The following is a 12,674-nucleotide window of genomic DNA, read 5'->3' on the forward strand; positions in this document are numbered from 1 at the left end:
CCAGGGACGAACCAGGCTATTGCTTAAGGCCACGGCTTCAGAGTCGGGGAGACCTGGGCTGTTACCTCATTAGTTGTAAGATGACGGGTCAGGAGCTTAACTTTTCTGGGGCTTAGTTTCTTCTGCAAAATGAGGATAAACACAGTTCCTGTTTCCTGGGATTGTTGGAAGACTTAAGTGAGATGATATAACACCTGTAGTGCAGTGGTTGGCCAATAGTTAGGGCTTAATTAATATAACAGGTAGAACCAAATAGCATTAAATTTCCACATGGAGTTGCTCTTCAGGTGGAGTTTTCTACCATTCTTCTATATATCACCTTTAAGACACCTGTCCCCCAAGCTCCCCAAGTCATACTTGTACCCCCCGTTTTCAGCTGGTGGATCATGACTATCCACATTGCATGCTCATACTCTTTGGCACCTACCCCAGGGCCTGGTGCAGTGCAGGCTCCAGGAAAAGGCATGGATGGCAAGGGGCTCAGAGCCTGGAGAGCTCCTAGGGGCTGGAGTGGTCACAGAAGGTCATCAAATGAGTTAAGGGTGACAGCGTTGGAGGTTTGATGAGGCAGGAAGAGGTCTGCTAGGCTGGGAATGTAGGAACCTTGTCTTGCTTGAACCTTGTGGGATCTGTATTGCATGTACTAGTATCTTTGACTATTTTATAATTGATGAAACAGATGGCTTGGTGAGACCCTCAAGCCCCACAGCACACAAGTATTAGGGCAAGTTGAACCTGAAGCTCTTGATCACTGTGTTGGGCTGTACCTATCAGAGTCATGGTTCCTCAGCAGTGATGTACATGAGCTCTGTGCCTTGGATCTTGCCTGTGGCCCTGCAGACCCCCACCTACCTATCTCCACCCTGCTCTGCCTAAGCGGGGAGCCTGATTTTTTCTACACCTTAGTTCCTGCCTCCTGGGATTGTTGGGTGCTGGGTGCCCTTGGCCTCCAGCTTCCTGGCCAAATGCCCAGAAGGAGGACCCAGCTGGAGATGTGGGAGAGGAAGTCCTTTACCATTGCTGCTGCCTCAGGATTTTTATTTTTAAATTTTATTGATTTTAGAGAGAGAGAGAGAGAGGAAGAGGGAAAGTGAAGTGAGAGAGAAAGAGATATATATCAAAATTGTTGTTCCACTTATTTATGCACTCATTGGTTGATCCATGTATGTGCCCTGACTGGGATTGAACCTGCAACCTTGGCGTATCAGGACAGTGCTCTAAGTAACCGAACTACTTAGCCAGGGCTATCTCGGGATTCTTGCCGTCTCTTATTGGTTTCCCTTACCCCCACCCACTCCCTTGTATGCAGACACTTTTGAACTTTCCACACTTAACCTGGTTGAGTGTGTCTGTCACCTGTCCCTGCCAGGATCCTGATGAATACTGGCATATTTTAGAAAGCCTGATCTAGCCCCTTATTTATTCTTCACTGTGCATTGAAGGGAGAGACTAGGAGAGTGGCAGCCAGGTATGTGGATGAAGGAATAGGGCCTGGTTCTCACCTTTGCTGTTCACAAATGGAGGTTTTGGCCTTCTAGATTCCAAGTGAGGGATTACAGATGGAGTCACTGCAATGCTCTGCCAGGACTGGAACAGAAATGTAGTGCAGCAGATATAACCCTGCTGTGTGTCCTGAGAGCATCAAAAATAAATATGGAAATGGTCTGAGTTCTTATCAGCCCTAGGGTGAGTCTGATTCTGTTATTTATGATTGTGCATGTTATGAGGAGTTGGTTTAAGGTAGCCACAGTATGGAAGTGGGAAGTCAAGGTGTGTTGGGTAGGGAAGCATTTTTAGGACATGGCCACTGAGTGCACCCAGGAAGGATGGAGGAGGGAGGAGTCAGAAGTTATTCTGATGTTTATAGATGGGAGACAGGTTTAATGGTACAGTCGTACAGAGAGGGACTCAAAGGGAGGGAAAGAGATTATATATGGGTCCATTTGGGTGTGTTTGTAGGAGAACGTTTATATGTACAGAAGTTGGGGGTAGAATTTAGAAGTTTTGGGTAAATGCAGCTAGTGAGCTCCCTGTGAGTAGGTGTTGCGTAGGAAGAATCCAGTGTTCAGAGTGGACCACTGATGTGATGGCTACGGCTTTGGCCGAATTGGGATGGCATCAAAGGCAGTGTTAATAGTTTTGTTTTCTCTGGGGTCCGATTTGGGGAACTACTGGTGGTTCCCAAAGATGAGGAGAGAGAGCTCTGGCTCATCAGCATAACTAAAGGAGGTTGTGAAAAAGAACATATCTATCTAGGGGAGAGGGCAGCTATAGACAGGTTGGAAGACTCAACACCAAGGGTCAGCTCCTCAGAAAGGAGGAGGGAGAAGACTCTACTGTGTAGTGTTGGGCATTTTGGGGTACAGTTAATGCCCAGCCATCTGGTTGACCAGTGGGTTACTACTGTACCTGGGGTGTGTAAATAACCGAAATCCTTGGCAGAACTGAGAAACAGTCTTATAGTCTTTTCTCATATGTCGATATGTCTTCCTGCTAAGTCAGAGGGCTCTATTTCTCTCCCTCATCTCAGGGTTTGCTCCTTTTACCCAGCTATGGGGGACTGCAGAAGCCTTGGGTCATCTGCAGATGACCTTGGGTGACTTTGTAGAGGAGTGGTAAGAAGGGAGGTGAACTATGAGTACTCTATCTAGGTCAGGTCAGCATCTTAGGAGAGAAGGCATTGGAGAAGGTTGGCTAGAGTGGTTGGGGTCAAGACAGAGGACCTGGGTTCTGGTTTTGGTGCTTCTTCACCAGCTGTGTGTCCTTGGGTAAGCCACCTGCTGTCTCTGGGCCCCAGTGCCACCTCTGTAACTGAGTTGTTGACCAATTATTGAAATATTTTGGACATTAGGAGTTTCAGATTGCTCACTGGTTTTGTTACTAGGATCTGAGCCTGGGTGTTGTCATTGGTAAAATGGGGGTGAAAATACCTTGTAGACTTGCTGTGAAGTTTGAAAGGTGATGATGATAGCAATAGCAGCTGCATAGGTGGTTTAATTTTATCCTCACTGCAACAGTTGGCTGTGACTATCACCTCTGCTTACAGATGTAGACACCGAGGAACAGAGAGGTCAAGCTACTTGGCCCAAGTCACATAGCCAGGAAATGGTGGCACTGAATGATTTCCTCCAGGTGGTCTGGTTCCAGGTCCCATGCTCCTAATCATGATTCCATGACTGTGTGCTCAGACACTGGATGTGGAGGAAGCCTTGCTCAGTGCCTGGCACACAGTAGGTACTTAGTAAGCTAAAGTTCCTTCCTTTTTATGTTCAGAATGCATTTGGAAGTGGAGGTTCCCATAGTGCTTTTTGTCAGGCCTTGGCCTTGCCCTGGAATCTTGGGGCTAATCATTCCCATCTCTGGACCTTTGGGTTTGCCTCCTGTCTAAAATGAGAGGCTCATTCTTTTCTTCAGTGGTATTGATTGAGTCCCTGCTGTATGCACCAGTCTAGGCACAGGGCACAGATAAGGCTTCTATTCTCATGCAGCGTATACTTTGGTTGGAGGAGACAGAGTAATTGAGGTAAACGCCGAGGAGAAAACACACTAGTGATGTGATGGAGAGTGAGGGGCACTCACTTCCATTGTCTGGTTGGAGAAGGACTCACCGAAGAGGTGACATTTAGGCCGTGTCATGGGAAGGTCTGGGCAGAGTGTTTTGGAGAAGCCAATAAATCTGTAAGGCTCTGGAGGGGAAACCAGGTTCAATAACACTGCGAGGGCATGAGCGGGTGAGCAGATCAGAGAAGCCTTAGGCTGTGGCTCAGAGTTTGAATTTTATTCTTAGTGTGATGGGAAGTCGGGGGACATTTTTTCCACCAGGGTCCCTTTTGATTATTTTCCTGTTCATGATGACCATGCTTTGAAAAATCCTGTTAACCACAAAAGGCGTGTTTATTAAACCACAGAACACACAACTTAGGCTTTTAAAGTGTGGGGAAGTAATTTATGGATCGAGATGAATATCTTTGAGGACCTAAAGATGATAGATGGAGACACTGTCAATGAAACAATCTTAAAGTCCCTGTTTTAAACCTTCATTCTTCCCAAAGCTGCATGCCATAAGATTAAAAAAGATTACTGCCACCTATTGGTAGAAAACAGAAGATGAATTTTTGCCCAATGAAAATCCCAAGCCCAGTGTATTTCTTCGGTCCCGCATTTGGCTTTACACCCTGCAGTGGAGACCTGGAAATGGCTCTGGGGAAGGGGGGCATGGTGCTGCCTTCCTCTCTTTCTGGCAGAGAATCTGGACTTTCTTCCTGGGTCCTTCTAACTCAGTTCATGATGGAGTATCAGGAGGGAGTGTTGGATATATCTGTGAGGACAAACACTGGCAAGCCAACAGCCCGTCAGCCTCTGTATATTCAACCAGGTGAAGCCATTGTTTGTCCTTGACCCACCGGTACACTGAGTTCCTGAATTCAGTGTCCCCACACCCTAACCTAGGCGAACGGACTTGTTAGCACCCCACCCCATTATTAAATTCTCAGCTGCTTTATTTCTCATTTGCATTTTCCGAGGCTGAGTGAATCTGCTGACTTCCGTTGTCTTTTTCTGTTACAGATTTTGTGCACAGATGCCTGTAGTAGTAAGTACCACTTCCCTCTCCACTCTGTGTTGTTTGTTACTGCCCCCTGATGGACACAGCAGCATTAATAGCAAAGTGAAAGTCACAGAAAATGTTAATTTGTGAAAATTCAGTTTTCAGTTGTTCTTTAAACGTGTTGTGGGGATTGAAACGGCTAGTGAAGGAAACAATTCAATCCATTGTGCAACATGGACAAGTAAATTTATACTTTCTGTGATTTTTTTCCAACCTACATCCATGGGTGATTAAAAAAACCCACACAACTTAGTTGAAACCATGATACCACGATGCAGTATGATTTATTTTATGTGCTGTGATCCCATAAGTATTTTCTTGAGTTGTTGCATTGCCCCATGATTTTTAAGTGGTGTATAGGGTTTGTATAACCTTTAGAAAACCAGACAGCCTTTTGTGTATTTTGCTTCCATGTGGAGGGCTTGGTCCCACCCACTAACTCTAGTGCTGGTCCATTGAAGTCCTCCCTAGTCTATACTAAAATGAGAAAAATAAGGATATGAGAATAAGCTTTTTTAAAAAATATATTTTTATTGATTTCAGAGAGGAAGGGAGAGGGAGAGAGAGAGAGATAGAAACATCAATGATGAGAGAGGATCATTGATCAGCTGCTTCCTGGAGGCCCCCTACTGGGGATCAAGCCTACAACCCCGGCATGTGCCCTTGACTGGAATCGAACCTGGGACCTTTCAGTCCGCAGGCCGACGCTCTATCCACTGAGCCAAACCAGTTAGGGCGAGAATGAGTTTTTAATGAAGCTAACTATATTCAGTTGAAAGTACTGCCTATTTTGGTATTATGTACTTAATAATTTTTGTGGTTGTAAAACATTTCAATAAGGAAGAAAGATAATAGTACTTGGTAGTTTTTTTTAAATGTAGGTATCTTTTGGGAAAAACTTGGTAGATTTTGTCTGCCCTCAAAATTAGGGGACTTTTTAGGTGATCACTTAGTAAGTTAAAATGTCTAATCACTGGGTTGTATGCCTGAAACTAACATAATATTGTATGTCAACTGTAATTAAAAAATAAAAAATTATTTAAAGGCAAAACCCCTCCACAAATGGCCCCCAAAAAGCAGGGGCACTTTTTAAAAAATTTTATTGGTAAAATCCTAAAATCTGTGAACCACAGAGATAAAATAATTAGACTGTTCTCAGAGTACCATGTAAAGGGGACAGATCATGCTGAAACCTTCTAATAAAGAAATCTCAGTTAATAATAGTAATTATACAAAGGCTGTGCAAACAATGGGGAGAATCCTGCAGTTGCTTTTTCTGCCTTGTTAATCAGCTTGGTCAATAAGCTTGTACCTCTAGCAGATTTGAATCACTGGCGTGAAAGAAGAAAACCTCTATGCACAGAGGTGATGTTTTGGGGAACGATGATACATTTAAAAATATATAATATATAATATATAATAAATAATATATAATAAAAAAACACCCTGTTGTATAGCGAGTATATGGTAGATGTGCCATTTTATTAGTTTGCATTTTTCTTTACTCTCCTGTGTGCTAGGTGTCCCCTGTGAGCTGGTTACAGTTAAATCTACCACCACTGAGATTCTTGTCAGTAAAAAACCAGAAAACCTTTCACTAATAACCGTGACCGATTCGAGCAACCAGAACCCGCGGCGTTTCCAAGAGAAAGGCGACGACGTTATTTCCGTTGCGGGGCTGGCTCCTGGTACGAACTATTATATCAGATACTCAAATGGCTCTAGTTTCTGCTGCCAAGTGTGGACAAGTGAGTAAGACTCTTCCCTTGGGGTGGATTGCGGGGTTTAGAGACAGTAAATGTCTTCATACCTGCAGTGTATGTGAGGTCTCTTTATTTGAGCTTCAGCAGTAAAATGCAACCGTGTTGTATCTCTCTTCTCTCCATTCTTGGCCCTGTTGCCTGGCTGGAGGGTATCCTGACTCCTCTGAGAGCGGCTCTAACCCTCTGTCTGCCTGGTCTTCGAGCAGTACTACCATGGCCCAGCACAGATGTAGACTCAGAGACCCAGGTTGGCTTCCTGGCTCTGTCAGTTTCGAACTCTGTGACTCTGGGCAATTCCTCTTAGATCTCATCTTTATTACCACCCTCCCGCCCCCCCACACCACACCAACAAACTATAGACACACAATTTATTTCTTTATTTATTAAAAAATATTTTTTATTGATTTCAGAGAGGAAGAGAGAAGGAGAGAGAGAGAGAAACTACAATGATGAGAGAGAATCACTGATTGGCTGCCTCCTGCACGTCCCAAACTGGGAACCGAGTCCACAACCTGGGCATGTGCCCCAACCTGGAATTGAACCGTGACCTCCTCCTGGTTCATGGCTCGATGCTCAACCACTGAGCCACGCCGGCTGGGCGCACACACACATTTTAAAAAACATATTTTAAAAAGTGCTTTATTTTCTAAACCATTGAAACGCAAGAACTTGCTTTCCTAAAAACTTCCCAGAATCCCTGCACGAATCAACAAAATTTAGTTCTCAACACATTTCTCCATCTTTAAAACAGATCCATAGCCTTCCTCATGACGTGGCGAAGCATAAATGAGCAACTGTATGGATGGACAGCACCTGGCACGGTGCCAGGAACGTGGTCCCAAATAGGGCTGCTGCTTTTGCTGCCTCGACCACTGTGACCGTGGTTCTCATTTTACCACCCCCCTCACCACCCTCAGCATTGACTGTAATGGACTCCACAGTGATAAGCTGCCAAAAATGCTACCGTGAGCTGCCCCTCAGGCAAGAGGAAGCTCGAGTCTGTAGGGGCTTTGAGGCATGAAGTGTACTGACTTGTGGGCCTTAGATGCTTCCCTGCCTGTGCCTTTTCGTTTCTCTTGATTCCTCTCCTGCCCCTTTTCATGGATTGCATAATGGTTGCACCTCCGGGCGGCCAGGTGAGGCACACTCTCCATGCTGACATTTGAAGGTCATGAGCATGCCAAGGTGATGTTACCTGTACCATCTTTTCTCTTCTGGGGTCAGTACCTAGGTCCTTGGGAAAAGGCGCCCTATGGCTGTGCTTCCTCCTCTGGTGCAAGTTGCTATTTCTCAGTCTTGAATATAATTCGGATGCATCCACTTTGAAGTTATAGTTAATGACTGTAAAAACTTTCATTGTTTTTAAAAAATCCTCACTTGAGGATTTAAATTACTTTCAGAGAGGAAGGGGGAGGAAGAGAGAGATAGAAACATCAATAAAGAGAGAGAATCATTGATCAGTTGCCTCCTGCACTCCCCTTACTGTGGATGGAGCACTCAACCCTGGGCATGTGCCCTTGACTGGGAACTGAACCTTGACCTCCTGGTTCATAGGTTGACACTCAACCGCTGAGCCAGGCCGGCTGGGCAGAACCCAGATTTTTTTTTAAAACATATTTTATTGATTTTTTTACAGAGAGAAAGGGAGAGGGATAGAGAGTTAGAAACATCAATGAGAGAGAAACATTGATCAGCTGCTTCCTGCATGCCCCCCACTGGGGATGTGCCCTCAACCAAGGTACATGCCCTTGACTGGAATCGAACCTGGGACCCTTCAGTCCCCAGGCCAATGCTCTATCCACTGAGCCAAACCGGTCAGGGCTAGATTTTTTATATGTCCATATCCAGTGACCACGTTTACCATGTCAAGGTGCCTTAATAATCCGCCCTTTGTGTTTAATGTAGTGTGTTAGAGCTGTCAACAGAGGAACCCGAGACCGAGAGATTGGAAAGGATTAATTCCAGGTCACACAGCTCAGGTGGGGGAGAGCAGGTTCATCTGTCCAGGTCTGGATTCTAAGACCAGTTCTTTCTTCTCATGTGATTCTGTCCCTTGTCATCTTCATACCAGAAGGATATGGAGCATCCTCTGATTCCAGGGATTGGCAAAAAGTTACCGGATACTTCTGTACCAGATGATGCCTCACTACACGTGGCTGTTTTCTGTGAACGGGGAGATAGACTTACTTTGCATCTTAGGTCTCTGTTTGTACCAGCTTCTATACAGATTTAGCTCTCATTCAAGCCCCAGCCAGCAGGGCCAACCTCTGTCACTTTGTCTATGTTTTAAAGCCTTTTGTTTCACAAACATGCATGCATCCATGTATGTATATGATTGCAAAATTCACTTCTGGGAAGTAGTCTACAGATCAGGCCTGGCTCTCATATTTCTTTTGCAAATATAATTTTTTTCTTTCCTTTTTCTTTGGAAACAATATCGAAATAGAACCCAGTCCTGTGTTTGACATTGAAGCTATTTCCATCAGTCCCACCAGCGTGAGTCTATCATGGAAAAACGACGACTCAGCTGCTTCTAATTATGAGTATGAAGTAAAGGCTGATACGGGAAGCAGGACGAGGACTTCTGGTGCAAATCAAAGAAGCATTAATATCCCCAACCTAAGTCCAGCGACTTTATATACCTTCTCCATCACTCCGGAAATAAACGGAAGTAGGGGAAATGCCAGCTTCATAAATGTCACAACAAGTAAGATGAGTAGCTCCCAGCAATGATCATGAACCATCATTCCTTCTTGCCCCGTGGGCTAGAGCCTTGTCCATTCAAGTTGCCTGTTGAAAAGAGATTGATTGTCATTGACTGTGGGAGAGGAGAAAGGATTCTGTATTGTTCAAAGCCCAGGAGTTCAGGTTGCCTGATCATTCAATATTAAGACCCCTTGTGTTTGGGATGTCTTAAGTAATTCCAACTGCTTGGTTGTAAAAATCTTTTGTTTTTATTGGTTAATACTTTTCTGCTGGGACTTGGGAGCAGAGACCCCGTTGGAAATGTGTTTTGATGTTTTCACTAATTACGAGGCTTCTTCTAAAGTCCCCAGGAAAATTGTTGTTGTGTTTATAGTCTCAGGAATTTTTCTTGGGGAATGAAATTTTGGTAGATTTTGTAGAGGAATGTGTGTTTCAAATGAAAGCGCCCAGTGACATTTGATTGAGCTTAGATTTGTACTTAGCTTAGATGTCAATATCCTGAGCCACCTGTTATAGCAGCAAATTTAGCTTTCTGTTTTTTTTTTTAAAGCTGAAAAGAACCAAAAATATAAAACAGAGGTGAGAAGGTCTTTTTAAGCTGAGAAGAAGCAAACATTTAAAAAAGAGGCCCATTGTTGGTTTTCCGGGGTGGGGGTGTGATCTCATTGGCTGGTGAAGCCAGGAGTCTGACCTCTTGGAGTCCAGGGCTTGAAGTGACCGCCTGGGCCAACACCTTCTGCACACAGAGCAGACAAACACTAAACCAGTGGTTTTCAACTTGTTTTTTTTTTTTTTTCAGCTAGGAAACAATTTCTTTAAGCAAAATCTTTCTCAGAAGCCCAGTAAGTAAAAAGAACCAGGGAGAGAGGAGCTAAGGGATGGAGTGTCTCAGGCCCCTTCAATAAACCTCTGGAGCTCCTCAGAGCACAGTTTTAGAGGAAAACCCTCTCCCCCCCTCTAAAATAAAGATTTCTATATTATTGTGAAAGAGAGGAAAAGAAGGTGCTAGAAGAAAGTGAAGGAGGAAAAAGAAGACAGATTTTAGAAATGGTGGTGGGGACAAAGGGACAGAGAATTGGCGAGGGTGGGGAAGAGAAGGCGGTGAGTTAGCAGGAAGCAGCCAGCTGGGAGCTGAGAACCCTTACTCCGCCTTACAGCCTGAGGACAAGGCTGCGTTCCTCAGCACCTACTATGTGCTTCGCTGTCCTTATTCCATGATTTTTGTCCTCCTGGTAACTCCAAGGGCTACAGTGGACGAAACTATAAAGCTGAGAAGTTGGTTTCTTGTGAGAGCCCAGAGTTACAAGTGGTGGGAACGCAGGGGGCCTGATTCCTGACCCCCTGTGGCACAATGATGTGCGTAATAGGTACCCAGTGTCATTCAGCTGGCTAGTTTGTTGGCGTTCCATTAAAAAAAGCAAAAGGCACACAAGTGGCCCAGTTTAGAAATCTTTGCATCAGAAACTTTTGATGTGAAGACTAGGACCACAGAGTGGACCAGCTGGACGGGCCGTGGTGTCTCAGGTTCGGCTTCCTGCAGACCTCAGGCAGGGTTTCTGCTCTGTCCACAACATACCTGTGCTTGGATGTGCCGAAGGCCGGAGCCCTGGGCTCTGGTTTTCCTGACGCTCCCAAGTGTGCGTTCCTGAGCAAGCCACCCGCCTCTCTGTAGCTCCATGTTCTCATAAAGGCAGGGAGTGCTTGTCATTTCGGCTGAAATGGTTTGGTTTATGTCACTGTGAGCCAAATCAGGTGATGGAAAGAACAGTGAGGGGTTAGCACAGATTGAAAGTTTTCTGAAAAAATCCCCTTGGGTTCAGAATGCAGCGATGCGTTCCTTCATAGAAATGCCTTGGTATTATGAAATGATATTACTTGCGTTGTCTCGACTTGAGACCTTTAGACATAGCAAACAATCACTTTATTTGATGCTCTGTTCCTGATGTTTAAAAACAGATGTAGTTAAATGCTGCTGTTTAAAAGGGACCATTTAGAGGAGTGTCAAGTCACTGTTGGTCCACTGTCTTGGGGAATATTACAGATCTTAAAAAGCTCTGGATTTAAGATTTAGTCTCTTCTCTCCTCTTCCGTATACAATATATATTTTCTCCTGCTCGGCAATGATGGGATTGCACTAGACTCTGATATAAAGGAAGTGTTTTTAGTGGGTAATATTGAAACATCAGCGTCCTTAATGAAAGGTGATTCTTAATGAAAGGTGATTACGCATATCTTGTTCCATCAGTGCCCATTTTGTGTTTTTAAAATAGAGCCTCTTCCAGTGTCTGACCTTCGTGTTACCTGCAAGGGTGTGACCGCAGTTGCACTGGCCTGGAAGAATAGAAATGGCACTGCCGCCTGCCGGATGCTCCTAGAAGCCACGGGAAGCCATGAGGAGGTGACTCAAAACTTAGCAGTCAACATTCCAGACCTGAAGCCAGGGTTTAAATATAAGGTCACCCTAGAAGTTTCGGAATCAAACAGCACTGGAGAACATGACTCAGGTGAGTTACAAGAGTGTGCCTCTCGTCTACTTGCAAGTTTTGCCTTTCAGTAACTTAATACTTTAAAAAATATGGTTCTATGTGTATAGAGTGTTAGAATCTGTAGAGGGCTCCTCCTGCAGGTTTTACTTTGACCCCACACCTGTTTTAGGAAGGAGGGAAAGTATTTTGATTTTGCAGGTCAGCACATGGGGGCTCAGAATGGCAGCGGGTTGAAGCTTTTGGCATCCAGGAGAGCAGCTGGGCCACGTGGCTTTTCCAACTTTCCGCTGAACAAACAACAGACCTGTTACCCCAAGTAGGCCATTCTTCTTCTTTTTTCTTTAAAACATTTAAAACATATTTTTAATTGATTTCAGAGAAGAAGGGAGAGGGAGAGAGATAGAAACATCAATGATGAGAATAATTAATTGGCTGCCTCCTGCACGCCCCACACTGCGGATTGAGCCTGCAACCTGGGCATGTGCCCTGACTGGAATTGAACTGTGATGCTCAACCACTGAGCCAAGAGGCCGGGCTGTTTCTTCTTATTTTTTTTTAAATTGATTTTTAGAGAGAGAGGGAGAGATAGAGAGAGAAACATTAATGTGACAGTGAAACATCCATCGGCTGCCGGGCATGTGCCCTGACCAGGAATCAAACCGACAACCCTTTGGTTCATGGGGTGACACCCAACCAACTGAGCAACACTGGCCAGTTGGAGGAGCTTATCACATCCCCCGAGAAAAGGGATACTGAGGCAGACCTAGACATTTCCTGCATTGACAGTGGAGTAGTCACTTGCAGATTTCAGAGCATTTTCAAGGCAACTCTGTGAATTGAGAAGAACAAACATTTCACCCCCATTTTATACATAGGACACAGAACTACAGAGTGGGTGTTAGGATTCCTGATTGCAAGAGACAGAAACCAGACTTACCATAGCTTAGACTAGAAGAGCAACTGATTGGCTCATGTATGTTTCCCCACCATGGGCAGCCAGGCCTTAAAGAAAGGGTGACACTTATCTCTTCTTCCTGTTCCTTTCTTTTTATCGGTTTTGTTGTCAGTGTATTTCTCCACACAACTCCGGGAGAAACGGCCACCAGCAGTCCC

General features: G+C 44.7%; 1 protein-coding gene across 1 annotated transcript in view; it reads left to right on the forward strand.

The window, feature by feature from the left end:
- PTPRJ (protein tyrosine phosphatase receptor type J) overlaps positions 1-12,674 on the forward strand; it is a 139,488-nt gene that overhangs the window by 94,580 nt on the left and 32,234 nt on the right. The window contains exons 2-5 of the mRNA XM_070428014.1: positions 4,567-4,591; positions 6,127-6,354; positions 8,816-9,076; positions 11,346-11,579. Coding sequence (XP_070284115.1) covers positions 4,567-4,591; positions 6,127-6,354; positions 8,816-9,076; positions 11,346-11,579 — 748 coding nt within the window. The remainder of the gene's footprint in view (positions 1-4,566; positions 4,592-6,126; positions 6,355-8,815; positions 9,077-11,345; positions 11,580-12,674) is intronic.

Source organism: Myotis yumanensis, unplaced genomic scaffold (assembly GCF_028538775.1).
Source record: "Myotis yumanensis isolate MYYU_CA2020_CCGP unplaced genomic scaffold, mMyoYum1.0.hap1 SCAF_10, whole genome shotgun sequence".
Lineage (NCBI taxonomy): Eukaryota > Metazoa > Chordata > Mammalia > Chiroptera > Vespertilionidae > Myotis > Myotis yumanensis.